A 26294-nucleotide genomic window follows, 5' to 3' on the forward strand; every position below is an offset into this window, starting at 1 on the left:
CAAGGTGCAGGGGGCAGAGGCATCCCTGGTAAGGGAAAAGAGTTCTTTAAAAAAGAACTTGCAAAGAACAATGTCAAGGGATCTAAAGGTAGGGAGTTTGGACAGAGTTCCGCTTTAGCATCTGCATCTCAAATACCTGGGTAATCTGGTGACTGCTGCCGAATCTAAGAGGACTGAGGCCAGATTGCCAAACTGCGGAGAGTGGGGTTGGAGGGCTTTTATGGCAGTTTGGAGTCTGCTTGTGTCCAACAAGACACCCTGGGCCACCTTCTCCGAGTATTGGTGCAGACGTTAGCTGGGCCGGCAAGAGAAGGGAGATGACCCACTACTTTGATTTCAGGCAGCAGACACCCGCAGTTTTTCGGTTAGAGTTGCGGACAGGGCGGTGGCCCTGGGGGCGGGGCTATAAACCTGGGCGGGCATTCCCGGCAGGGCAAGCTCAGCGTGAGCCCGATTGGAGGATGTGCTCTACCTTCTTCCTTCCGCCTACGGAGACGGTAGCGGGATGCAGAGCGGGGCCGGGCTGAGGGGGCGGAGTTGGGGGGCGGGGTATGGTGACGCTAGCCCCGCCTCTTTCCGGCCGCTCTGGGCGGTGCGGCAGGGCGGTGTCGCTCGGGCGGTCCCGCGGGGACTGGGCCTGCGGGGTGGGGTTGACGGCATGGGCGGGGCCTCGGGGACCCGGGCAAGCCCGCGCACTTGGCAGGAGCTGCAGCTGCCGCTGTCCGCGCCTCCAAGGTTTCACGGTTTCTTCAGCTGAGACCTGGGCTCGGCCGCCATGTCCGCCGCAGACGAGGTTGACGGGCTAGGCGTGGCCCGGCCGCACTATGGCTGTGAGTGCGGGGCTCTGCGGCGCGGGGCTTCGGGGCCGAGCTAACTGCAGACGAGGCGCGATTTTCTTGGGGGCTCGGCCGGGCGGGTGGGGCAGGGCGGCTGCCGGCAGCTCGGACCCGGAAGAGCCGCCCGGGTGGGTCGGCGGGCGGGGAGGCCCCTGGTGCTCGCCCCTTCGGGGTCCGAGGCGGCGGAGAGGACCTCCGAGGCCTCCCGCCCTAGCTGGGGCCGCGGTAGGGGGGAGCCCCACCCAGCCCCTCCCGTCGCCCAAGCTCGACCGAGATTGGGGAAGACGGCCTAGGGTGAGGTGGCAGGAGGACCGCGCAGGGCGTGTCCCGGGGACTGGGGTCTGGGTACGCGGGCTCTGCCCGTTTCGTGGAAAGGCACTGCCCTAGTATTGCCTGCGGGGTAGACCAGGGTCCAGACCTGTCCGGCCCCAGGCTAGGTAAGAGGTGCCGTCCTGGGCAAGTCACTTCAGTTTTCTCGGGCTTAGTTCCCTCCTCAAGATTTCAAAAGTAAAATAGTAAAAAAAAAAAAAAAAAAAAAAAAACAAAAAAAAAAAACAGAAAATCCTAAGACTTCCTCATTTTCTGTTGTCGGCCCTGGACGTCATTGAACTGCAGGCAGGATTGGCTAAAGGAGGACCCTTTGGGATTATGAGGTTTTCGATTTTATTTTATATTCTGGGAATAATGTTCTTTTTAAAAGGATCAACATTTCACGCATCAACAGTTATTTGTGAGGTATTGTGCCACATTTATGAAATTAAAGATGAGTAAGATCAGGCCCTGCCTCCAAAGAACGTTTTAATCAGAGAGTCGGACAGGTGTGCATGCTAATAATTATAAGGTGCAATAACGATAAAAGATGCTGAACTTACTAGCCATACAGAGTAATGTAGGTAAGGAGAAGGGGCTTGGGGAAGACAGTATGAGCACGGAAGGTGACTTTTCTTTTTTTTTTTTTTTGAGACAGAGTCTTTCTCTGTCGCCCAGCCTGGAGTGCAGTGGTGCAGTTTCAGCTCACTGCAAACTCCACCTCCCAGGTTCAAGCGATTCTCCTGCCTCAGTCTCCCGAGTAGCTAGGACTACAGGCGTCGGCCACCACACTGGCTAATTTTTGTATTTTTAGTAGAGACGGGGTTTCACGGTGTTGGGCAGACTGGTCTCAAACTCCTGATCTCAAATGATCTTCCCGCCTCTGCCTCCCAAAGTGTGAGCCACTGCACCTGGCCTGAAGGTGACATTTGAACAGAACCTTGAAGAATGCTGTGTAGAAAGTTTGACAGGTGGCCAGGCATAGTGGCTCCTGCGTGTAATCCCAGCACTTTGGTAGTCCGAGGTGAGAGGATCGTTTGAGGCCTGGAGTTTGAGACCAGCCTGGGCAGCATAGTGAGACTCCATCTCTTAAAAAAAAAAAAAAAAAAAAAAATTAGCCAGGCGTCATGTCCCACGCCTGTGGTCCCAGCTGCTTGGGGCTGAGGTAGGAGGATCATTTGAGCCCAGAAAGTCGAGGCTGCAATAAGCCATGATTGTGCCAATGTACTCCAGCCTGAGTGACAGAACAAGACCCTGTCTCAAAAGAAAAACAGTTTGATAGGGCATGTGGAACAAGAGACAGGATTTGAGGGAAGAGCATGAACAAAGGTATTGAAGAGTAGAGGGACACTGTGTTGGGAACTGAGTGGTGTGGACTGCACAGTGGTGGGAGGAAGGGCAGAGGAGAGTTTCCAAAAATAGCTGGGACCAGACTGGGAAAAGCCTTGAATGCCTTCCCAAGGAGTTAGGAATTTATTCCATACCTGGTGCCCATGAAGGAAGCAGATTGCTTCAAGGTTAAGCTCAGGCTTTGGAGACAGACTCTCCGGGTTTGGATTCAGGCCCTGCCAGTTACTTGCCATGGGCCTGGGCTCACCCAGCCTCAATTTCTTCATCTGTAAAATAGGACTGATAATCACAGGATTGTTGTGGGGTTTCAATGAGAGAATGTGTGTAAAATGCTTAGTACAGTTGCTGTCACTTATTTCTCAATAACTGCTGGCTTTGGTCATTAATAAAAGAGGGAAACAACATTATCAGATCTGTATTTAGAAGGAGTTCTGGCAGATAGGGACAGATTTGGGCCAAAATCTCAAGACAGTATTTTTCAAGATTACACTAAAACTTAGTACATATTTATACTATCATCCATGTTGAAAAAGGTCAAGATGAGTGTAGTTGAAACCACATAGTTCTTATTTTAGGAAAGTCATTGTAGTACATCTGGCTAGCTACACACTCATTAGTTACCCTGACTTTCTAGGTGAGTAGCAGGAAATTGATACTATGGCAATCTTTTATCACTCAGGAACGCTACAGATCCTGGTGTTTACATTCTTTCTTTTATGTTTTAGCTGTCCTGGATAATGAAAGACTTACTGCAGAGGAGATGGATGAAAGGAGACGTCAGAACGTGGCTTATGAGTACCTTTGTCATTTGGAAGAAGCAAAGAGGTAAAGACTGGCTGGCTAGAGAGAAGATTAAGAGAAGGGAACTGATAATAGTGTGAATACAAATAAAGATTTCTTTGAGGCTGAGCACAGTGGTCCATGCCTGTAATTCCAACACACTGGGAGGCCAAGGTGGAGGGGAATCACTTGAACCCAGCTATTAGAGACCAGATTGGGCAACATAGTGAGACCCCGTCTCTATAAAAAAAATTTAAAAAGTTAGCCGGGCATGGTGGTGCACGCCTGTAGTCCTAGCTACTTGGGAGCCTGAGGAGGGAGGATCACTTGAGTCTGGGAGGTCGAGGCAGCAGTGAACTGTGTTCTCACCACTGTGCTCTAGCCTGGGTGACAAAACTGTTTTGGGGGCAGGGGAAAAAAAAGATTTATTTGAGTATGTTATAGATGTAACTGGGAAGCTGGTGGTTGAGGGAATAAGTATAGGTAGGGTATTTATGGCAATAAGTAGCCTTGATGACAGTTTATCATGAATTACTGTGATGGGCATTTAAGTGTACTGAAAAATTTTCCAGGTTTGTATTGTTCAGTTTTATGCTTATTGTACATGTTTTGGGCATTACCAACTGTCGGGTGGAAATAGCATTTTTAGGGTTTGAAGTTTTTGGCTTTAATGTTTCACTTATTCTTCATGAATTTTGATTTATATATGAATTGAGTCTCCTCTGTGACCTGTGGAGTGGGTGCGTGGTTTGGGAGGCTTAGAAGTGTAGTACTGTTGGTGTAGGCCCATCTGTTGGGCAATATTCAGAGGCAGCGTCCTCTGCATTCTTTGTGAAGTGAATTTGTAAAGCTGCTCTTTTTCTTTTTCAGATGCCCCACAACCTTGTGGTCTTAATTTTTGAGTGTCAGTTTGGTATTAGTGATTCATATCTTTTGTTCTGGTGCTTGTGTTCTTTCGCAGAGTCCCAGGGTAGATGTAATTATAGATCATGTATTCTATAAGTGACCTTTGGTGAAGGCAAGTGAGGGATAATGAAATATTTGTAATTAGCATTTAATAAAAGGGGTGTTTGAAATGGTGCTAATAAATGTACACGTGTGTGTGTGTGTGTGTATGTGTGTGTTTTAATTCTGAAAATCTTAAAATGCTACAGGAAATTCCAGAGAACAATACAACAAACATCTTTGTATCCCGGAACTAACAAATGTTAACACTTGAGATATTTCCCTTTCCTCTAAAACCAAACCAAACCAAACCGACATCGCTGCATTTAAAGTCTCTTTTGTGCCCCTCTGGTCCCATTCTTCCTTCTCCTGGGGCAAACACTAACCTGTATTTTGCATGCCCTCTTGTATCTAGGCTTCTTTTCTGAGCTTAGAACTTCCAGGAAACTGGAGCTTGGGTTTCAGTGATGACTTAGGAGGATAACACTTGTCTTTCTAAATAACAGAAGATGACATAGCACGACATGCTATATCACTAGAAAAGGGCACATTTTCTCATGAAGTTTATAAGAAAACAAAAATTGTAAGTTCTCTGCCATTTAAATTGTGGATTTCTAGGTTTGGAAGGTCGAAGAATTTGAAAGCTGCAGCCGTTCTGAGAGACCATCTTGTGCTCTGTGGAGCTTTGGTGATTCCACTGAGGTGACCTGGGGGTGAGAGGGAAGAGCCTCAACACACCTTCCAAAGTAGCTCTGCTTTTGTTTTACTGTTGAATTTCCTGAAAAAATTCACTTTTTACAGAGGGTGTTTTGGCTAACACCTCCCCTTCCCCAAACACTACCACTAATCTAGTTCAACTGCTAATCTCGTTCAACCATCTCATTTAATGAGGAAACTGAAGCCTGAGTTTTTTTGGTCTACTTGTAGTTTTCTTGATTGAAGAATAGTTTCCATCTTTTTTTTTTTTTTTGTACAGTCTCGCTCTGTTGCCCAGGCTGGAGTGCAGTGGCGTGATCTTGGCTCACTGCAACCCCTACCTCCCGGGTTCAAGCAATTCTCCTGCCTCAGCCTCCTGAGTAGCTGGAATTACAGGCACCTGCCACTACGCCTGGCTGATTTTTGTATTTTTAGTAGAAACGGGGTTTCACCATAATGGCCAGGCTGTTCTCAAACACCTGACCTCAGGTGATCTGCCCGCATCAGCCTCCCAAAGTGCTGGGGTTACAAACATGAGCCACTGTGCCTGGCCTCATCATTTTTTTAACTGTGGTTGTTAACCAGATGTGTGCATTAGAATCACCCGGGTAACTTAAAAAAAAAAAAAATACAGCTATCTGGGCCTTACCATAGAAATTGTGGTTCAGTAGATCTGGGTGGGAGGTCCAGACACATATATAGTAGTCCCTCGGTATCTGTGGGGGTTTGGTTCCAGGACACCTGCAGATACCAGAATCCATAGTTGCTCAAGTTCCTTATATAAAATGGCATAGTATTGGCATATAACCTTAGCATATTACATATTATATACTTTAAAACATCTCTAGATTACTATCATACCTGATCCAATGTAAATGCTACATAAATAGTTGTTACACTGTATTGTTTTATTTGTATCTTTATTTTTTTTCTGACTATTTTTGATCCATAGTCTGTTGAGTCCATGGAGGCAGAACCCACGGATAAGGAGGGCCGACTGTATTTTAAATGCCTCTAGTGATTCCGATGGTCCTTCCTTGCCCCCCACTCCTCCCCCTGTTGAGAAACAAGATTTAAAACAATTTTAGAACTTTGCCTTATGCTGGGATATCATGGCCTGAGTAAAATGTTACACTTCATCATATTTTCTTCATCAGGTGCTGCATTAGCAAGACATTTTATTTTCAGCTACTCTAGAGCATCTTTTTTTCTGTCAGTTGTTTTTTCCAGTATAGGAAAGTAGCCCATTTCCTTTAAAGACCACCCAGGGGCATGATCCCCTGGGGTGTTTTTTAGTTGAGTGCTTTTGCATACTTAAAAAGTAACTGTCCGGGCACGGTGGCTCATGCCTGTAATCCCAGCACTTTGGGAAGCTGAGGCAGGCGGATCACCTGGAGGTCAGGAGTTGGAGACCAGCCTGAGCAACATGGAGAATCCCCATCTCTACTAAAAATACAAAATTAGCCGGGCGTGGTGGCAGCTGCCTGTAATCCCAGCTACTCGGGAGGCTGAGGCAGGAGAATTGCTTGAACCCGGGAGGTGGAGGTTGCAGTAAGCCGAGATAGTGCCACTGCACTCCAGCCTAGGCATCAAGAGTGAAACTGTCTCAAAAAAAAAAAAAAAAAAAAAAAAAGGCAGTGGAGACATTGTGATGATCTTTGGGTTTTTTTTTTTTTTTTTTTTTTAAGGGAGGGCATAATAGTGGCATATTACCCTAGCACACCCTGCCCATTGGCCTGGCATCATGGAAAGGTGCCTGGTCTATTTTATGGAGGCAATCATAAAACTGGGTGTGGTGATTTTTGTTGTTGTTTAAGGCTTTGATTTTAAAAAATCAGTGTTGGAAGCACCTATTTAGATTGTATAACTAGAGAGGGCAAAGGAAAGAAGCCTGGGAATGTTATGGTGAGAAAAGAGGACTAGAATCCCTGTCAGCCACCTATGTGGCCGTTGCCACCCCTAAAAAGTGTTGGGAGTGCACCAAGGACAAATGGCATGCTCTTTGTTATTAGCTAGCTATTAATCTCTTCCAGTTCTTTCTCCTACCTTGGTGAGCCGGGCTGTATCTTGTGTGTTCCTAGGGTCCCTCTTTCTCCTCTAGCACTAGGCCCAGTTTGCCTTTTTGGTTTGGTTCCATCCTGTTTCCTTCATAACCTCCACCCCTCCCAAGTTGGAGGAGCCCCAAGATCTGGGATTTACGGTAACTCCAAGGCCAGGAATAAAGATCATAGAGATCAGAGAGAGAAAAGGTTCCCCTCCTCAGTTCTATTTATAATACCTCTACTCCTCCTACTAAAAGCTCCACCTTTTAGTACAGTGGCCCCATTGTGTATCCTGGGGCTCTCCATTTTCTCCTCTGCCTGTAACAGAGCTCTTTCTTGGGAAAAGAGAGGAGTGTGTAGAGAGTGAATATGACTGTGTAGAGGCAGTGAGTATAAGTAAGAGTATAAGTGTAGAGAGACGAGAGTTTTCTGTCGGTGTGGGTTTGTGTTTCCCTGAAAGGTTACGTGGGAAAATTTAGGGGTAATTCCTATAAATGAGCACTGGGAGTGGTTGAGAAATAGAAAATGTAGAGATTTCTGTTTTTCTTCATTGTTTGGAGAGCAGCTTCAATATTGAAATTAAGCCGCTGTTCTAATGAAATATCACCTAATGATTCAAGGCTTTTTGCTAAGGGCTACACAATAGATCAAGGATTTTATGAGTCGTTTATACATCTTAAATTACTGTTTATGCTTAAATCGAAGCTTATTTTTATCCTTTTGCCTGTTCTTATTGAGTTTTACATTTGTTTTGGCTAAGGAGCAGTTGTGTAGGAGTGATGAATATCATTTCATTCAGTTGAAGGAAGTAACATTTAAATGTGTGAGGAATGTTCAGTGCTCAGGTCTTGGACAGGAGGAAGTAATAGATCAGAATAAGGTTCAGGTGAAAAGAACCAAGAAGAGAACATGTCAGGCAGGACAGAACAGGGAAGTCTGCAAGTGAGAAGAAAGTATGATTAGTACTGGAAATGGAAGAAAATTCAGCTAGGTTAAAGGTCACAGGAAGAAAGTTAATTCCAGCATTCTCTGAGTTTCAGACAATTCCTGGTGTACGCTTTCAAGTCTGTCATGGGCCACCTTTCTGCTGCTGAGTGCCCGTACCCCAACTCAAGGAGTAGGGCAACCCCTCTTGTAGAAGGGAAAGTAGGAATGCTGGCTGGTTGGAGATTGTCAGCAACTCCACGGTGGTAAGCTGAGCTTAGCACTAAATAGAAGCATGTCGCTTTTTGTAATTTAGAGGAATTGGAAAGGTGTCTTGGAAAGAAATTAGTTCTTGGGAACAAAGTCTTTTTTGTGCATATGTCTTTAGTGTTGGCATACAGCATTTTCTGGGATGGGCTCTTCAGATCTCTTCTCCCTGTAAGTGATATCAGAATTCCATGAACACTGGGATATGTCCAGACTGGCACCCTGTGATCATGCAAATAGAAGTTAAGACATTTAAGAAGCAAGAAAACAAAATGGTTAGGCAAGGTGACTAGGAAGAATATCATGCCCAGCACTTCTAGAATTCTCAAAATGAGGAACTTCACTTAAATGTTGAGGGAGATCATTTTTAGGATGGTTACCCAAGCTCTCTTTGTACAGATGAGAAGTCTAGTTATCTCATGAGACCCAGTGTGACTAAGGGACCATAGCATGTAGCTGTGTAATGACATGGTGGCACTAGGAGCTGATCTATTCATTTATTTATAATTACCAAGGGGAAGTATGGGGTGAGATTTATTCTTAACTCTTAAAATGGTGACATAGACCATTTTAAGAAGAAACCTCCATTCTTTTTTCTGATACTAATTTAGTGCAACAGCCTTGGACAGGCTCCACCATAAGAAGTGGGTTGCATTTAAAAGTGTATTTGTTAAAAGTAGTTGAAGCTGAGTGCTTTTCTACATCGTAATAATGTTGCAAATGGGGCATATTCATTTCTAATGTCGCTGCTGAAAACTTTTTACCCTACCACGTAGCTGAAAATGTAGCAAAAATAATTTTTTTTTTTTTTTTTTTTTTTCCCCCGGAGATGGAGTCTGGCCCTGTGGCCTAGGCTGGAGTACAGTGGTGCGATCTGGGCTCACTGCAACTTCCGCCTCCCAGGTTCAAATGATTCGCCTTCCTCACTTCCTGAGTAGCTGGGATTACAGGTGCCCGTCGCCACGCCTGGCTAATTTTTGTTTTTGGTAGAGAGGGAGTTTGACCATGTTGGCCAGGCTGGTCTCGAACTTCTGACCTCAAGTGATCCACTCACCTCGGCCTCCCAAAGTGCTGGGATTATAGGCGTGAGACACACGCGGTATCTCACGCCTAGCTTAGCAAAATTTAAAATTAAGAAATGTAAAGAGTCTACTAGTTAGTACCCATTATTATTACTAAGAAGAGTCCTGTGATTCTATATTCTCATAGTACAAATAATTAAGTAAAATAGAAATTCAAAAAGTCTGAATAAAATGTCTTTGAAAATCTTGAATGTTGAGATATCTTACCACAGTGAAAAGAATCAGACTTTCTGTTTTGGCAGGTGTGAGTTCTGATTCTGGTTTTGCAAGTTGCTTAACCTCACGGAGTGAGCCCAAATTTGTCCTTTGCAGAATGGGAACACTGTGCATCTTACACAGTTACTGTGATGGTTAATTGCTTGGCACAGTGAAATACAGTAGGCACTCAATACACTTTTTTTTTTTTCCGAGACGGAGTCTTGCTCTGTTGCCCAGGTTGGAGCGCAGTGGCGCGATCTCGGCTCACTGCAAGCTCCGCCTCCCGGGTTCACGCCATTTTCCTGCCTCAGCCTCACGAGTGGCTGAGAGTACAGGCGCCCCCCACGATGCCCACCTAATTTTTTCTTTTCTTTTTTTTTTTTTTGAGACAGAGTCTCGCTGTCTCCCAGGCTGGAGTGCAATGGTGGGATCTCAGCTAACTGCAAGCTCTGCCTCCCAGGTTCACACCATTCTCCAGCCTCAGCCTCCCGAGTAGCTGGGACTACAGGCACCCGCCACCACACCCGTCTAATTTTTTGTATTTTTTAGTAGAGACGGGATTTCACCGTGTTAGCCAGGATGGCCTTGATCTCCTGACCTTGTGATCCACCCGCCTTGGCCTCCCAAAGTGCTGGGATTACAGGCCTGAGCCACCGCACCCGGCCTGCACTCAACAAACTTTTATCCAAGCACCTGGATAAAGGATATCCTGAATTTTTTCTTTTCTTTCTTTTTTTCTTTCTTTCTTTTTTTTTTTTTTGAGACGGAGTCTCACTCTTGTCGCCCAGGCTGGAGTGCAGTGGCACTACCTCGGCTCACTGTAACCTACACCTCCTGGGTTCAAGCGATTCTCCTGCCTCATCCTCCCAAGTAGCTGAGATTACAGGTGCCTGCCACCACACCCAGCTAATTTTTTATATTTTTAGTAGAGAGCGGGGGTTTCACCATGTTGGCCAGGCTGGTCTCAGTCTCCTGACCTCGTGATCCACCCACCTCAGCCTCCCAAAGTTCTGGGATTACAGGCATGAGCCACTGTGCCCGGCCTCTTGAATTTTCACATTAAATCTGCAAAAGGAAAAGCAGATTTAACGTGAAGATGACAGGAATTTTCTTGCCACTTTCAAGGTCCTAAGGTTGGTAACCCTAGTTTTTTCACTTCAGACCTTAGCTTTTGCCTGAAGGAAAACACCAGAAACAGAGGATACTTCTAGGGATTGGAATGGGGTTAGAGGGTGTGAGTCTTCCTTTTTACTTAATACTGTACTATATTTAAAATGCTTTTTACAGTGATAATTTTATAATGAAGGAAAAGAAGGGATTAAGAGGAAAAACTGTGTATATAATTTTTAGATCTAATCACAAATTCAGATTTTTAAGTTACTACACAGATGTTCCTTGATTTATGAAGGGATTATATCCCAATAAACCCATTGAAAGTTGAAAATATTGTAAGTCAGAATGCATTTAATACACCTAACCTACTGAATATCATAGCCCAGCCCACCTTAATTGTGCTGAGAATACTGATGTTAGCTTACAGTTGGGCAAAATTATATAGCACAAAGCCTATATTACAATAAAGTATTGAGTATCTTGGCTGGGCGTGGTGGCTCACACCTGTAATCTCAGCACTTTGGGAGGCTAAGGCAGACGGATCACTTGATGCCAGGAGTTCGAGACTAGCCTGGCCAACATGGTGAAACCCCAACTGTACTAAAAATACAAAAAACGTTAGCTGGGTATGGTGGCATGTGCTCGTAATCCCAGCTACTCTGGAAGCTGAGGCACAAGAATCACTGGAACTGGGAGGTGGAGGTTGCAGTGAGCCGCGATCACGCCACTGTACTGCAGCCTGGGTGATAGAACCAGACGTTGTCTCAAAAAAAAAAAGGTGAATATAGGAAATTTTCCTTGAAAGAACAAAGATACTCCTACCTCAGCTTCTCAGGTACCTGGGACTATAGACCCACCCCACCTCACCTAACTAATTAAAGAAATGTATTTTTTTGTAGAGATGGTGATTCTCTGTGTTGCCAGGCTGGTCTCCATCTCCTGGGGCTCAAGCTGTCTTTCTGCTAAAGTGCTGGGATACAGGCGTGAGCAGCCACACCCGGCCTGTATTGTCTTGATTTACTATTTTCAGTGGCCATCTAATGTTCATAATTTATTTAGGTTTATTCCTGTTTAAAGTTCTATTGCTTTGATTGCTGGAGAGGTTGAACATTTTCTTATATATTTGTTTATCAGTATTATTTTCTTATGCAAATTTTCTATTTTTGTTATGTGCTTGGCTTCTAGGATCATGATGTTAACTTTTGTGAGCTCTTTTATAACATGGACATTGACTTTCTCTCGTATCAAACATTTTCCCTTGATGTTTCATTGTATTTGTTTTCTTCATTATAGTTTTAAATTTTTTTGAGTCTAAATGTCAGTCTTTTGATTTGTGATTTATTCTATCAACTCAAAGTCTAGCTAGTTTAATTTCTCTAAAACCTTGCAAAATTTTCAGTTTAATAATCTGTTGGCTTAATTTTTATATATTTGTAGAGATGGGGTCTTGTTATGTTGCTTGTAAGAGGAACTTATCTCGAACTTCTGGCCTTAAGTGATCCTCCTGCCTCAGCCACCCAAAGTGGTGGAATTACAGGCCTCTAATATCGTTTAAAAACCAGCTGTTTATTATTAGCAATTGATGTCTATTTTGTCAAATATTATATATATATTTCTAGTTCTGGACTTTTACATTCTATTATGGTGAACCATATTTCATTTTTTTGAGAAAAATATATATGACTTTGTTTACTTATACCTCTTATTATTGAGAAACAACATCTGAAGTTAGCTTAATTTTAACTCTATGACAAGTAACTTGATTTTTTTTTTCTTTTCCTTTTTTTGTGACTTGAAATTTGTAGAATTGTTGTTCCTTGAGGTATAAACATTTCCCCAGTTAACATGTTAGGGTTGATATTGGCTTAGCAATTTTGCCTGTAATGTGGAGACTCTTCTTGGTTTATAATGTCTCTTGTTTGTTTATTTTAGCTATAGGAAATTGTCCGTTATGTCTGTATTGATTAATTCTGATCATTAGTTAGATCTATGTAGTCTATTCTATGACTCTTCTTCATTTTGTTTATGTTAAATAAGCATTCTAGGTATGTGTCTCACATACATCTTTTGTTGCACTGACTTGATTTTCTACAGTCTTGATATTTTTTCCTTGGTTCTGTTAACGGTAGTTGCTTTGTCCTATTGTAGTTTTTATTTTTAATTAAGTCCTTTTCTGTCTCCATTCTTGTTAATAACTTAAATGATCTCTTTTTAGTTCATGAAGAATAGTGTGGCACAAAAGATCCTTTCAAGATGAAAAAAAAGGAGCGGGTAGCCAAGAGAGTTGGGTTACATAGTTTACCACTTCCCCTTATAATCAATAGGTGTTGAAATAGATGTGACTATGAAAAACCAGTGTTAATTGGGTAGCTGAGTGAATGGATTGTCCACCAGTCAAGGCTGGGGAAAAAATCTGGCTGGGCTAAGTGTGGCCCATTTGTTTGACCTCATTTGGCATGTATTTCTTCCAGTCTTAAGGTCAGAGCAACTGTTTTTATATATTTTAATATCCCTAATGACAAAACAGTAAAAAATACATTTGAGGACCCAAGTTGGCATGTTCTGGGAATTTCATTTTCCAGCTTAGTGTGGTGACCTGCCTCTGATTGCTGTACAATTCCTTCTGCTTCACAGTGTCACATCTGGGAATACCAGTTGGTAGTGGAACCTGTTTTGAACATTTTTAAGCCTTGTGGTATCTGATGGACACTTGGTTGTTTCTAGCTGGTGCTAAATAAACCCCTTTACAAGTATTTGTGTAAGAAAGTGCTGGTAGGCAAAGTGAGAACATCCGGAAGTGATTCATATTACTGTGGTTGTTTGCTTAATTCAGGACTTGGTTGCCTAGAGACCGTATCTTTGAGCTAGCTGAGTGAAGCGCCAGTGGAACCTGGAGGGCCTGTGGCCTACCGGATCAAATCAGGGCTCTGCTCCTTCATTTTTTTTCTAGAAGTCTCCTAGTAATCTGATTGATCTCTGTGGTTTGACAGTGTGTGAATTTAAAAAATCTTAAACATATAAATGTTTAAGAAAGATCTGGTTAATGGTTTATTTTGAAGAGTAAGAGTTTACTTGCTTAAGTTTGAATGTTGGGTTAAAATTTTTTTAAAATAGTTGTATGTTGGGAAGTATTAGTTATTTCAATAAGGCATTTTATTCTAGAAACCTCAGTACTTTACCTTTAAGGCAGCTAAAGGAAAGCCAAAATAATCCCGCAAAACAAAAAACCAAAAACCTGCAATTTGCGAGACAATCATAATCTAAAATATTTTCTGTCTCTCCCAAAGTCAGCGTATTCCCCTTGCCTCTCCCCCTCTTCCTCATTGTCACCATCAGTACCGTTTATTGCATACTTTCTACGTGCAAGGCACTGTGCTAAGCACATTACATGCTTTATCTAATTAGCTATTCTTGAAGCCCTGTGAGGTGCTTATTATCTACATTTAACAGATAAGAAAGCAAAGCTCAGAGAGGTTAACTCATTCATCTAGTAAGTGGTTGATCCAGATTTTAGGTTTGGCAAGGACTCTGAAGTCCTTTCTCTTAACTGCCATATTAGTCTGCTGCTGCTGTACTTCTGCTTCTAAAAATAATGACAACAGTAGTAACTACTGTTAATTAAGCGGAATGATGATGGAGTTTACATATGACATTATTGTGAGATAGACGCTATTTTTATTTTAAAGAGGGAAAAAAATAGAGTTGATAACACTTTTCCCAAGGTCATATATTGGAATTCAAGCCCAGGTTTGTGACACCAAAGCTGGTGCTCTTAACTTCTGCAGGCGCTGAAGTAACAACATTGAAGTCCAACCTCTTTAACTGGTGCCCAGAGACATTAAGTAACTTGTGTAGTTTTCAAGTCAGTAAGGGAACTCCATCAGTTTCCTGCCACTTATTTTGGAGTCTCTTCCACCAGCCACCTGAGGGAAAGTCTTCAGTTGTCTTATGTATTTTTGTGTCTAACTAGCTTGTTGGACCCTTCCTAATTGCTTCTCTTCTTCATAACCTGGTATCTGCTTTGGATTTAGCTTAGAAAGGTGTTCCTTCCTGCCACTTTCTTGTTTGTTAAAGAGTTACCTCGGCCGGGCGCGGTGGCTCAAACCTGTAATCCCTGCGTTTTGGGAGGCCGAGATGGGCGGATCACGAGGTCAGGAGATCGAGACCATCCTGGCTAACATGGTGAAACCCCGTCTCTACTAAAACATACAAAAAACTAGCCAGGCGCGGTGGCGGGCACCTGTAGTCCTGGCTACTCGGGAGGCTGAGGCAGGAGAATGGCATGAACCTGGGAGGCGGAGCTTGCAGTGAGCTGAGATCCGGCCACTGCACTCCAGCCTGGGCGACAGAGCCAGACTCCGTCTCAAAAAAAAAAAAAAAAAAAAAGAGTTACCTCATACAGACAGGAGTGGCAAATTGGATTGGAAATTGCCTTGGATCATTTGGTAAGAACTGTATTTTGGGGTTGTGGGAGGAGGAAAGTCCTGTCTAAAAGCCTCTATTACTTCTTTACTCAGAATACCTTCCTGTTGACTCATTGGAAATCATAACAGAAAGCAGAAGGAACATTGGAGAGGCAGCTGCCAGCCCAGGGCTTGGCTTCTATTGGGGCAGCTGTTTGGGGGTTGAGACACACTGGGCTCTAAGAGCTGTGAGGTTTCTGTAGCAGAAGGAAATTGTATTACTCTGATAGGTATTTATTCTTAAAGTTAAAAAGTATCAGACTGTTGCTTGGGATCATTGATGAACAACATAAGAAATTAAGAATATTTTCTCGAATACAATTAACTAGTGATCCTAAAAACAGAATGAACTGAGGAATACAACAGGGAATGGGGCAAAATTAGAAAAGGAAAAGTTGAAAAGAAGAGGAAAGAAAACTTAGGATCATTAAAAATAGGAAAATGATAACATTTAAATAGAAAAAGTCTCACAGATATGCAGTGTGCCTTAATCAGCAGGTCATTTTACTATAAATAACATCTATCTTAGATGACCTTTAAAACAGCTAAAAGTAAACAAAGTTTGTCTTTTACTTAAATGACTATTGTAACAAAATGTTTTTTGGAGCTGGGCACTGTGGCTCACACCAGTAATCCCAACACTTATGGAGGCCGAGGAGGGAGGGTAGCATCAGGCCAGGAGTTCATGACCAGCCTAGGCAACATATTCAGACCCTGTGTCTACAAAATATAAGAAATTTAAAAAAGCCAAGTGTGGTGGCTCACACCTGTAGTTCCAACTACTCCGGAGGCTGAAGTGGGAGGATCACTTGAGCCTAACTAAGAGTTCCAGGCTGCAGCGAGCTATGATCACACCGCTGCACAAAAATGTGTTTCTTCCCTGAAGACATACTATGTCATTAGTTTGGGCAATGCCTTTTCATAATTGATAGTTTGAAAAGGTAGTGTTTGACAATGGCTTGACTTTTGGGTTTTCCTTAATTTGAGAATCCCCATAGAAATGTTTTTTTAGGTAGATTTGGTCTTAATTTAAAAGTTTTAAATTTAAAACATTTTGTTCTTAGAAACAGGTAATACACAGACATGATACATAATTCAGAGACTATGCAAGTATATAACACTGAAAAAAAGTCTATATTCTTAGTCTTCTTTCTCTAGCTATTCAGTTATTTTCCACACATGGAACTGCTATCATGATTGTGTCTCTTTCCAGAGATATTCTGTGCATATAAATACACATCACTTTGATTTATTTAGAAGTGGTAGCACACTGTACATTTTGCTTTGCATCTTTTTGTTGTTGTTTTTTGAGATGAAGTCTTGCTGTGCTGCCCAGGCTGGAGTGCAGTGGTATAATCTCGGCTCACTACAACCTCCACCTTCCAGGTTCAAGCAATTCTCCCGCCTCAGCCTCCCAAGTAGCTGGGACTACAGTCATCCGCCATCACGCCTGGCTAATTTTTGTATTTTTAGTAGAGACGGATTTCACCATGTTGGCCAGGCTGGTCTTGAACTCCTGACCTCAGGTTATCTGCCCACCTTGGCCTCCCTAAGTGTTGGGATTACAGGCATGAGTCACTGTTTTGCTTTGCATCTTAAGATTCATTTCACATGAGTGAATGTGGAATGAAGTGCCTCTTTTTTTCCCTCACAGTTCCTTAGTTTTCAGTTTTGGAGTTAACCTGTTAATGGACATTTTCTCTCCAGCTTCTGCTGTTATAAAAAGTGCTGTGGTTAGTCACTTTGTAGGTATGCCATTGTGCATGTATGAGTATTCTTGCAGGACAAATTTCTAAAAGTGTAATTTCTGGGTCAAAGGGAATATGCATATTTAGTTCTCATAAATATTGTCAGTTTGCTCTCCTAAGAGGTTGTACCAGTTTACACATCTGCCTGTCAATAATGTACATATAAGAAGGCTATTTCCCCTTTAATTTTACCAATCCAGAGTATTACAGATTTTTCACATTTGCCAGTTTCATAGGTGAAAATGGTATTTCATTGTAGCTACATTTTTGGATTATCTAATTATGAGTGAAGATGAGCATCTTTACACGTGTTTAAAAGCCATTTGTATGTTCTTTTCTGTGATTCGGCAGAATCCTTTGCTCATTTTTCTATTGGATTATTGTTCTTTTTCTTATTGGTAAGAGCTCTTTATATATTGAGGAAATTGGCTCATTGTACACTGTGGGTGTTATAAATATTTATTCCACTTTGTCCTTTAATTTTTTTTTTTTTTTTTTTTTTTTGAGAAAGTCTCATTTTGTTGCCCAGGCTGGAGTGCAGTGGTGTGATCTCGGCCAGATTCAAGCGATTCTTGTGCCTCATCCTCCCGAGGAACTGGGATTATAGGCTCTTACCACCACACTGGGCTAATTTTTGTATTTTTTAGTAGAGACAGGGTTTTGCCATGTTGACCAGGCTGGTCTTGAACTCCTTATCTCGGGTGATCCGCCTGGCTTGACCTCCCAAAGTGCTGAGATTACAGGCATGAGCCACCTCACCCCGCCATTGTCCTTTAAATTTTGACTTTGTATTTCAAATAAAGTTTTAAAATGTATTTGAACTTACTAATATTTTACTTTTAGCTTTTGAATTTTTTGCATGATTTTTAAAGAGTCCTTATCTATACTGAGATTATATAAAAATATTCTCCCATGTTTTCCTCTAGTATGTTTAGGCTGTAAAATGTTTTAATATTTGACTCTTTTATCCATTTGGAATTTATTTTGGTGTGAAGAGTGAGATAGAGATCCTGCTTTTTTGAGTTTTGGATTGTATCTTACATTTCGAATCTTAGCAGTGTCTTAGGAAATATGCTCTGGAGGGTGTCTTGTGCTCTAGTTTATGAACTGATATCTTAATTTTTTTCAGAACAAGGCAGCTTCAACTGTTGAGCTTTTTGAAACATATGGCTTAACTATCCTTTTAGGGAATTTGGTTAGGATTTTCCAGAGTGCTTTCAAGCAAGTTATATTGTAATGCTAAACAGATTAATTGTGTGTAGTAAAGTTGACATTGAGAAAACAGGTTTTGGATTAACAGCTTTGACATAAAGACTGTGAAGAGATGACTAGACTTGCCAAACTAACAATTTATTCTTTGTGTTAAAGAAGAGTGCAAATTTGGAGTTTGAAAAACTGTGTGGCTGACTTTCTAGATCGGTATTTTTTGAGGTATATTGTGCTGTGATGTTAAAGAAAGGGTTTAGTGGTGAAATAAGTTTCAGAAATACTGAGTTAAAACCAAGCCAAATATTATTTAAGTGGCAAATTACTTGGAATCTTTATCATAGACTTGTAAATTCTGTCTCCAAGGCCGAGGATAGTGTATGCAGTATTCTTCAAACCTACTTTATCGGTAGTGTTCCAGGTTTTTGTTTTTTGGTTTTTTTTTTGGTTTGCGAACACTTTTTCTATCAGAGTTATGGATTTAAGGGACTATTTTTTCTTTCTTTTACTTTATTTTTTATTTTTGAACTCTAAGACTTTCTTAAACAGAGGCTATTTCAAATAAGAATTTGGGAGATGTTCATGGTCAATTCTCAGCTATTTTGTGTTTTATGATAGTTTGTTTACATTCTCCATTGAGTTATCCAGTTCTTGGCTTATAGAGCTTAAATTAAAGCCATAATTGTACTAATTGGATAGGTATAATTGCTTAGTGATCTTTAAAGCATTGCAAAGACGGGAGTGTGGTTTTTAAAAATGGGGGTTGCAAATGTACTAATTATTAAAAGGGAAAAGATAAATATCACAAATTCTGGTCTAGTAAACTAGTTTCTGGCAAAACATTGGACCAGAAAAATTCCAGAGCCACGTTGTCAGATGGATAACTTATGAACACTTAGCAAGAAAAGTGATGCTTGGGAGCCAACATGAGCTCCCTAAGAAAAGCCCTGTCACATTAACATCATTTCCTTTTGGACAGGGTCACCAGATTGGTGAATCAGAGAAAAACACACACCTGGCAATTTTTTGTATTTTTAGTAGAGACGGGATTTCACCGTGTTAGCCAGGATGGTCTCAATCTCCTGACCTGGTGATCCACCCGCCTCGGCCTCCCAAAGTGTTGGGATTACAGACATGAGCCACCGCGCCCGGCCGGGGTTTGTTTTTGGGTGGTGAAAGTGTTCTGGAATTAGGTAGTGATGATGGTTGCACAACATTGTGAATACTCTAAAAGCAACTGAATTATATATTTAAAATGAGTTTACGTTACGAATTGTATCTCAGCAAAAAGAGCTGCAGATTTTTAGTTCAGAGAAAGCACTTTTAGGGCATGTTATTTGTAAACATTTTGATTGGGACTTACTAGGGCGTCAGTGATGTGTCAATGAAATTTGGGTTTTACTTGTTTCTGGAGAGATAGTTAATATATTGTAAGACACATTTTGCTTTCAATGTACCGTGAATCTAATAATGAAATTCATTAGTAGTAAGTGTGATGTCCTACATTGGAGTTCAAAAAGTGTACAGGATAAGGGAGAGAAGTAGCGTTAGTGGGAATAGCGTAAGTGGGAAACGAAAACAAAATGAAAGAAACCTGAGAAGTTTATTAACTCATTAGTAGATATATGGTATATGCAGCCAAGGAAAAGATGGTTCCACTGTCCTCTGGACTAATCAGAGGCTTCCTGAAATTGGTATTTAGTTCTGGAGGCCATACTTCAAGATGGATCTTGTAGTGTAGAGCAAGGATGTTAGATTTGTGGTAGGTTATTTCACACCCACAGGAAGCACTGCTGATAGATCAGAATCCTTTTCAACATAGAAGCTGAAGAACCACTCCGAATCAGTGGGTGTTGGTCGTCCATTAGTTGAGACTTGGTTATTGCTCTGGGACGAAAGGATGTTTGATGAGCATGACCAGGATGATAAAGGGTCTACTAATTATGATGTATGAAGAATAATAGAGAATACTGAGGCTATATAACATGGAAACAAGATTTAGAAGGAATATAAAATCAGAATCTCAGAAGCTCAACCTTTCATCCAGTTTAGGAATTCAGTCAACTGTTATAATAACATTTTACTACTTCACTAAAAAATTCCTGAGAGATGGGAGAGAGGTTCATTTTGTCATATGTGGTGCCAGGGGAACAGAACTGGACAATGGAAATCTGCTTAATAGGAGGATAATTTGTTATATAACAATAAAGAAATTTCCGAACAGTGTCTGAGCTGCTTTGGGAAAACCCATGTTGCAGATTTTCAGTCTTAGACTGTGTAACAGTTTAATGGAAGATTGTTATGTTCTAACCTAAGTATTTTCTCAAGTTATTTAAAAACAGTTTTTATTTTCATTTCCTGTGTTATTAAAATCCATTTTTATTTTGAATGACTTGATTCTATTCCATTGCTCATTTTTTTCTAACATGGCTAAGAAGTTGGGAAAATTCCTCCAATAAAATAATTACTTTAAAGCAAGTAAGACACATTTTTAGCTCCTCCATTGTTCAGGACACTCTGGGAGCACTGAAGAAGATGCGAAAGTATAAAACAGCCCTGTCTTTAGGAGGTTACGGATCAATTGAACAGACAGGGCATAAACATTTGAAAAGTTACCCAACATCAGAGAATGAGAGGTCTCAGTATCACAAGGCAATATGTAATTGCTGAGGAAATGGTGCAAATAGTTAATGTGTGAGAGTTTAGATGAGGCAAAGATTATTTTATGGCTGGGTTTTGCAAGATAAGCTGGCATTGTATGGTCAGGCTTTTCCCTTTCAAGGGAAAGCATAACACTATGTATATTTGTCTTGTTCTCTGTGCTCCTTTAGAGTTGAAGCTCTTTCCACTTCCTGGTACCCAATGGCACCTGTCACTGCAGTGCTTTTTACAAAGTAGGTGCTTGGGGATATTAAGTTGAATGAGTACAGAGTTGTGTGGGATGTGGGGGTTGTGGTAGGAAAAAGAATTTCAGTGTTATGGTGATAAGAGCTTGGGGTAATTTTCTGTTTTTGTTTTGTTTTTCTTTTATTATTTGGTTATAATTGAGACCAGGAGTAATATGGTCCCTAAGCAAGAGAGAAAGAACAGTGTGTGTCTTTCAGTAGAGTCTTTCTAATTTATTCAAAGATAAATTAGAAAAGGATTCCACCCTTATGTACATAAATAACTATTAGGCGATAAAGAGATATAAAGTGCCATAAGAAAATTTAGAAGTTTGGAACGAGAAGAGATTATTTCTGATGGTAGGTCATGAAAGGTTTGTGGAGGAGAGGTGACTTTTGAAGGTAACATTTGAATTGGCAGAGATGGGTGGGGCTGATCACCTAAAAGTTATACTAAACCTTTTATTCTTTGTTGGCATCCCTGTCTCTACCTTCCTGCATCATGGCTTGATGACATCTGTTTTCTCTCAAAACTTCTTCACGTTTTGGCCCTAACAAATTTACCCCATCTCATTTAACATGGTCTCTTAAAAAATTATGTTTTAGAGAAAGGATCTTGCTCTCTTGCCCAGTTTGGAATGCAGTGGCGCAATCATAGCTCATGGCAGCCTGGAACTCATGGGCTCCAGCCATCCCCAGACCTCAACTTTGTGAGTAGCTGGGACTGCAGGTGCATGCCGCCACGTTGGCTTAACATGCTGTCTTGACCTCCTTCCCTGTAGCAGTGGGAAAAACATATTTTTTCTCCTAACACTTAACCTTCTATCTGTGATCTGGATCTAGATCCTGTCCTACCTTCTTGTCTTCTAGGGTTCTTACTCCAATATGATTTTCCCAACTATAACTTGCACTTTTTTTCCTGCTGGTTCTTTCTCTTTAGCACATGAACATCCTCACCCGTTCAAGATACACTTCCTTAATCCTAGACACTCTGATTGTTGTCCCCTCTTTGTTCCTTCAAGGAAAATTTCCTATATTCACCTTTTTTTTTTTTTTTTTTTTGAGATAAGGTCTGGCTCTGTCACTCAGGCTGGAGTGCAATGAGTGGCACGATCTTGGCTCATTGTATTTTTAGTAGAGATGGGGTCTTACCATGTTGGCCAGGCTGATCTCAAACTCCTGACCTCAAATGATTCACCCGCCTTGGCCTCCCAAAGTGCTGGGATTACAGACGTGAGCCACTGTGCCAGGCCTTAATTTTTACATTTTTTGTAGAAACGGGTTTCACCAGGTTGCCCAGCCTGGCCTCGACCTCATGAGCTCAAGTGATCCCTTCACCTTGGTTTACCAAAGTTCTGGGATTACAAGTGTAAGCTACTGTGCCCTGCCCCTGTATTCACTTCCTTATCTTAACTCATTTGGATGTAATCCCTGTGCCTTCCTTTTCCCCATTGAAATTTCTCTTGCTCATATCACCAATGACCTAATTGCTGTGTCCCATGGCAATTTTTCTAGTACTCAATCTCTGCAGCATATGTCACTCTTGCCTGTCCACTTCATGGAGTTTTCTTCCTTTTAATTGGGTATCTTTTTTATACTTTCTGAATTTCGAACTGTGTATTGAAGTATTGACCTGTGTAACAAATATATTGCCTATCTAAGAAAATCAGTTAGCATTCCTCTGGGAAACTCACTTGGTCATCCTTCCTTACCCCAGGTCTAAGTTAGATGTTCCTCTCTCATGTATCTTTATTGTAACTTTTCTCTTCCCTAATGCATTTTTAGCCTTAGAAGGCAAGTACTCCCTCCCCTCCCCCTCCCCCTCCCCTCCCCCTCCCCTCCCCCCTCCCCTCCCCCTCCCCTCCCCCTCCCCTCCCCCTCCCCTCCCCCTCCCCTCCCCCTCCCCCCCTCCCTCCCCCTCCCCTCCCCTCCCCTCCCCCTCCCCTCCCCCTCCCCCCTCCTCCCCCTCCCCTCCCCTCCCCCTCCCCTCCCCCTCCCCCCTCCTCCCCCTCCCCTCCCCCTCCCCTCCCCCCTCTCCTCCCCATCCCCTCCTCTCCCCTTCCCTCCCCTTCTTCTCACAGGTTTCACTCTGTTACCCAGGCTGGAATGCAGTGGTGTGATCTCGGCTCACTGCAGCCTGAACGCCCCCAGGCTCAGATGATCCTCCTTGCCTCAGCCTCCCAAAGTGCTGGGATTATAGGCGTGAGCCACCTCACCTGGCAGTACTATGTTCTTAATGTGTATCATAGTTAACCCCCATTATTATTTTCTTTTAAATAATAGATGTGAAAATTAAATTTTTGACATAATATGGCTCTAGCAGAGGATTGCTTTTACAAAGAAATAGGTATCTGTCTTCTACTTTGTAGAGGACTCTTACCTGTTTTTTTCTTCTCAAGAGCTGCTCACAGGTTAGTAATGATTAGGCTGTAGCTTCTGAGACTTAGCTATCTTCTAGATTTAACTCAGTTTTGGAATTTCATTTCATTTAAGATTAAAAAGTTTTTCATGCTCCATGATAAGTGGTAAACTAGGGATGGATGGATAGATAGACAGCTGACCATGGTAATGTTTCACCAGACTCTGGATCTGAAGACTTGATCAAGGAGTAGGTAGTTAATCTATTAGCCCAGACTTAAACAAACAAACAAAAAACTTTATTGGAGTTTAATACACATCCCACAAAATCCACCTGTTTTTAATGTACAATTCAATAATATTTAGTAAATTTACTGAGTTGTGCAACCCCTCACTATGATCTAGTTTCCATTGCTCCAATAAGACCAGGGACCCTATTGAAATAAAACAATTCGACATGTAATTTTGACAAGTCGACTTGACCTACTCTGTCTGATTATGCTAAGAATGAAGTGATTTGCTCAGGAGTCTGTATTAGATATAAATACACACAGAAGTTAAATATGTAACTTGAAGCAAAAACATTTCCCTGTTTTTCACTTATTCCTATAGCTTTTCAGATTGGCCTAATTTATACTCAAGTTTCCTTTAAAACAGATACTACCAAGATTTCTCATTTTCCTTTATGGTTTGGAAAACAAACCTTTTTTGTTTCTTGGCTGGATTACTGCAACACTTTCTCTAGTGTCTCCTCACTTCTCTCTAGCCCCTTCTCCTAATCTACAACTGCTCAGAATGGTCTTTTGAATTAAATCTTATTAATTCCTGTGTAAATCCTTCCAAGGGTCTGCACATTCTCTGCCCTTGGCCTGATGTATTCTCCCTTATCAGCACACACCGCAAGTCTTTCAAGACCTATAAAATCAATACCATTTTCTCTGGGAAGTCATCCTGATTCCCTTCTCTCTGCGTATGGTGAAGAATGCTTTATGGAATACTCTGCATTCCTTTCTCTCAATACTTAGATTTACCATGACCATATGGAAATTTCTAGGCTGTTTCCAGTGCCTAGGTGGTGCTCAGAAGTGTTAGTGGTTTAGTAATATCCTAATTGTAGAGAAAGCCAAATTTGGGAGGTTTTTAGCATAGAGTAACCCTGGCATTTGGTGATGTTTGCTGTGCAAGATGGGTGTGGTATCAGAGGAGCTGTTCCTGGAGGAACTGAATCTCAATGGCTTGAAGTAGTCAGTTCCTGCATTGGTATGTTCCCCTTCTGTATTGCACAGAGCTGGGAAACCACTGAAGTCATGTGCTCTGCAGAACTTGTTCAACTGGTTTCCTCTCCACAGACCCCTAATTCAGATTTCCACCCGTATTCTTTTCTACATATGCTTTTAGTCTGGGCTTGTTTTAAGGTTTACCACAGTAGAGTTCTCAGTATAGTTATTTCTTTGTCTTGCTGAGTGTAGAGTGGGTAGGGCCAAGTACACACTCCCTTTGAAAAATGTTATCAGTAAGACAAGTTAGGTATTACATAAATCATGAAGTGTCAGACTCCATTAGTAGGTTTATTTCTGTGGATCTAACCGTTTCACCCCCCACACTCATGTATACATACACATATACATAGCTATCATTATTTAGAGCCTACTACTAGTTGCTGGGTGAGGTATCAGAGCCCTGGCATTGGAAAGCAGTCAACTTGCAGGTTGATAGGAAGAATTTACTGATAACAGTATAGGTTTGAAAAAGGAAAGTTTTATTAGAAAGAAGGAACTCTGCAGAAGAATGCCTCACCAAGAGAGAACTGAGCTCAGGGTGGATTTTTCCTTAGGGTATTTATGGAACTTAAAGCAGGAGCTTAAGGGTAATTTGGACCATATTAGCCACATTAGGTCATGATAAATGATTACATTTTTAGACGTAATGTCAGCAAGGGTTGCACAGCAAGTTTCGGCATGGCATTCCAGAGATGTATAGAAATTCTAGTTACTTACACATTTTAAGTTGAAAGAGGGCTAGAACCAGGTGTTGATTTTAGATAATAGGGAAGTCTGATTACTTCTAAATTCCTCAGATAAGAAGTTTTGCCTCTGTATGGTCTCCTTAGTGGACTCCAGGTGATCTTTGCTCTCCTCACTAGTATTTGGTATGTATCATTTCATTTAATCCTCACAACAACCTTATGAAGTTTGGTATGTTGCTAATCCTGCTTTATATATGGAAAACGGAAGCTCAGAGAAGTTGGCTGGATAACATGTCATTCTTGGTTGTTCTTATTTCCTTCCCTCTTTTCTCAGGGAAGAAGCGGGGTATATTCCTTTCTGTAGCTGGCTGCCGCCTCTGCTCTTCAGAACCTTACTTTCTTTTGTTCTTATTCCTATATCTTTAGCCCCACCTTCACGTGTTCTTTTCTTGCAGACTATAAATATATGCTTTTTCCACAGTCATTTAAAAAAAAAAGACACTTTCCCAGTACATGTCACCATCTCAGACTAACTCCTTCTCCATTCCCCCTAGTTTTTCCTCTTCCCTTCTTATACTTCTAGAAAAAGAAGTTGGCTGGGTGCAAGTGACTCATGCCTGTAATCCCAGTACTTTGGGAGGTGGAGAAGGGGGCGGGGAGGGAGTTGGGGATTGGAAGGCAAGAATCTCGTGAGTTCAGGAGTTCCATACCAGCCTGGACAACATAGTGAAACCTTGTCTCCGCTATTAAAAACAAAAATTAAAAATTAGAAAAAGAAACCTACATCTGCTATCTTTCCTTCCTACCTTTAGTTACTTTTCTAGTTATTTTAATTGGTCTCCTGTGTCACCACTCCACTGAGACTTCCCTTATGGGAGCCAAAGATGACCTTCTTGCTTGTGTGCCACATCCTTTTCTCTTCAGCACCTGCCTCTTTGCAGCATTGAAAGCTGGTAACCTCTAATAGTTTGCTGATTTTTCCCTTCCTTGATTGCCATTGTGGGATTCTCTCCTGGTTCTGAACTTGATCACAGACACTGTCTTTGTCTCTTTCACCTCTTAAATGTTGGTGTTCTCTGAGACACAGTGCTTCAGCTTTTAAATTTTTCTCCACAACCTCTTTCTC

General features: G+C 41.7%; 1 protein-coding gene across 1 annotated transcript in view; it reads left to right on the forward strand.

Annotated features, from left to right (window-relative positions):
- The first annotated feature begins 652 nt into the window (after positions 1-652).
- IQGAP1 (IQ motif containing GTPase activating protein 1) overlaps positions 653-26294 on the forward strand; it is a 115566-nt gene continuing 89924 nt past the window's right edge. The window contains exons 1-2 of the mRNA XM_007990469.3: positions 653-830; positions 3221-3320. Of these exons, the coding sequence (XP_007988660.2) occupies positions 776-830; positions 3221-3320 (155 nt within the window). The 5' untranslated portion in view covers positions 653-775. The remainder of the gene's footprint in view (positions 831-3220; positions 3321-26294) is intronic.

This window comes from Chlorocebus sabaeus, chromosome 29, assembly GCF_047675955.1.
Source record: "Chlorocebus sabaeus isolate Y175 chromosome 29, mChlSab1.0.hap1, whole genome shotgun sequence".
Lineage (NCBI taxonomy): Eukaryota > Metazoa > Chordata > Mammalia > Primates > Cercopithecidae > Chlorocebus > Chlorocebus sabaeus.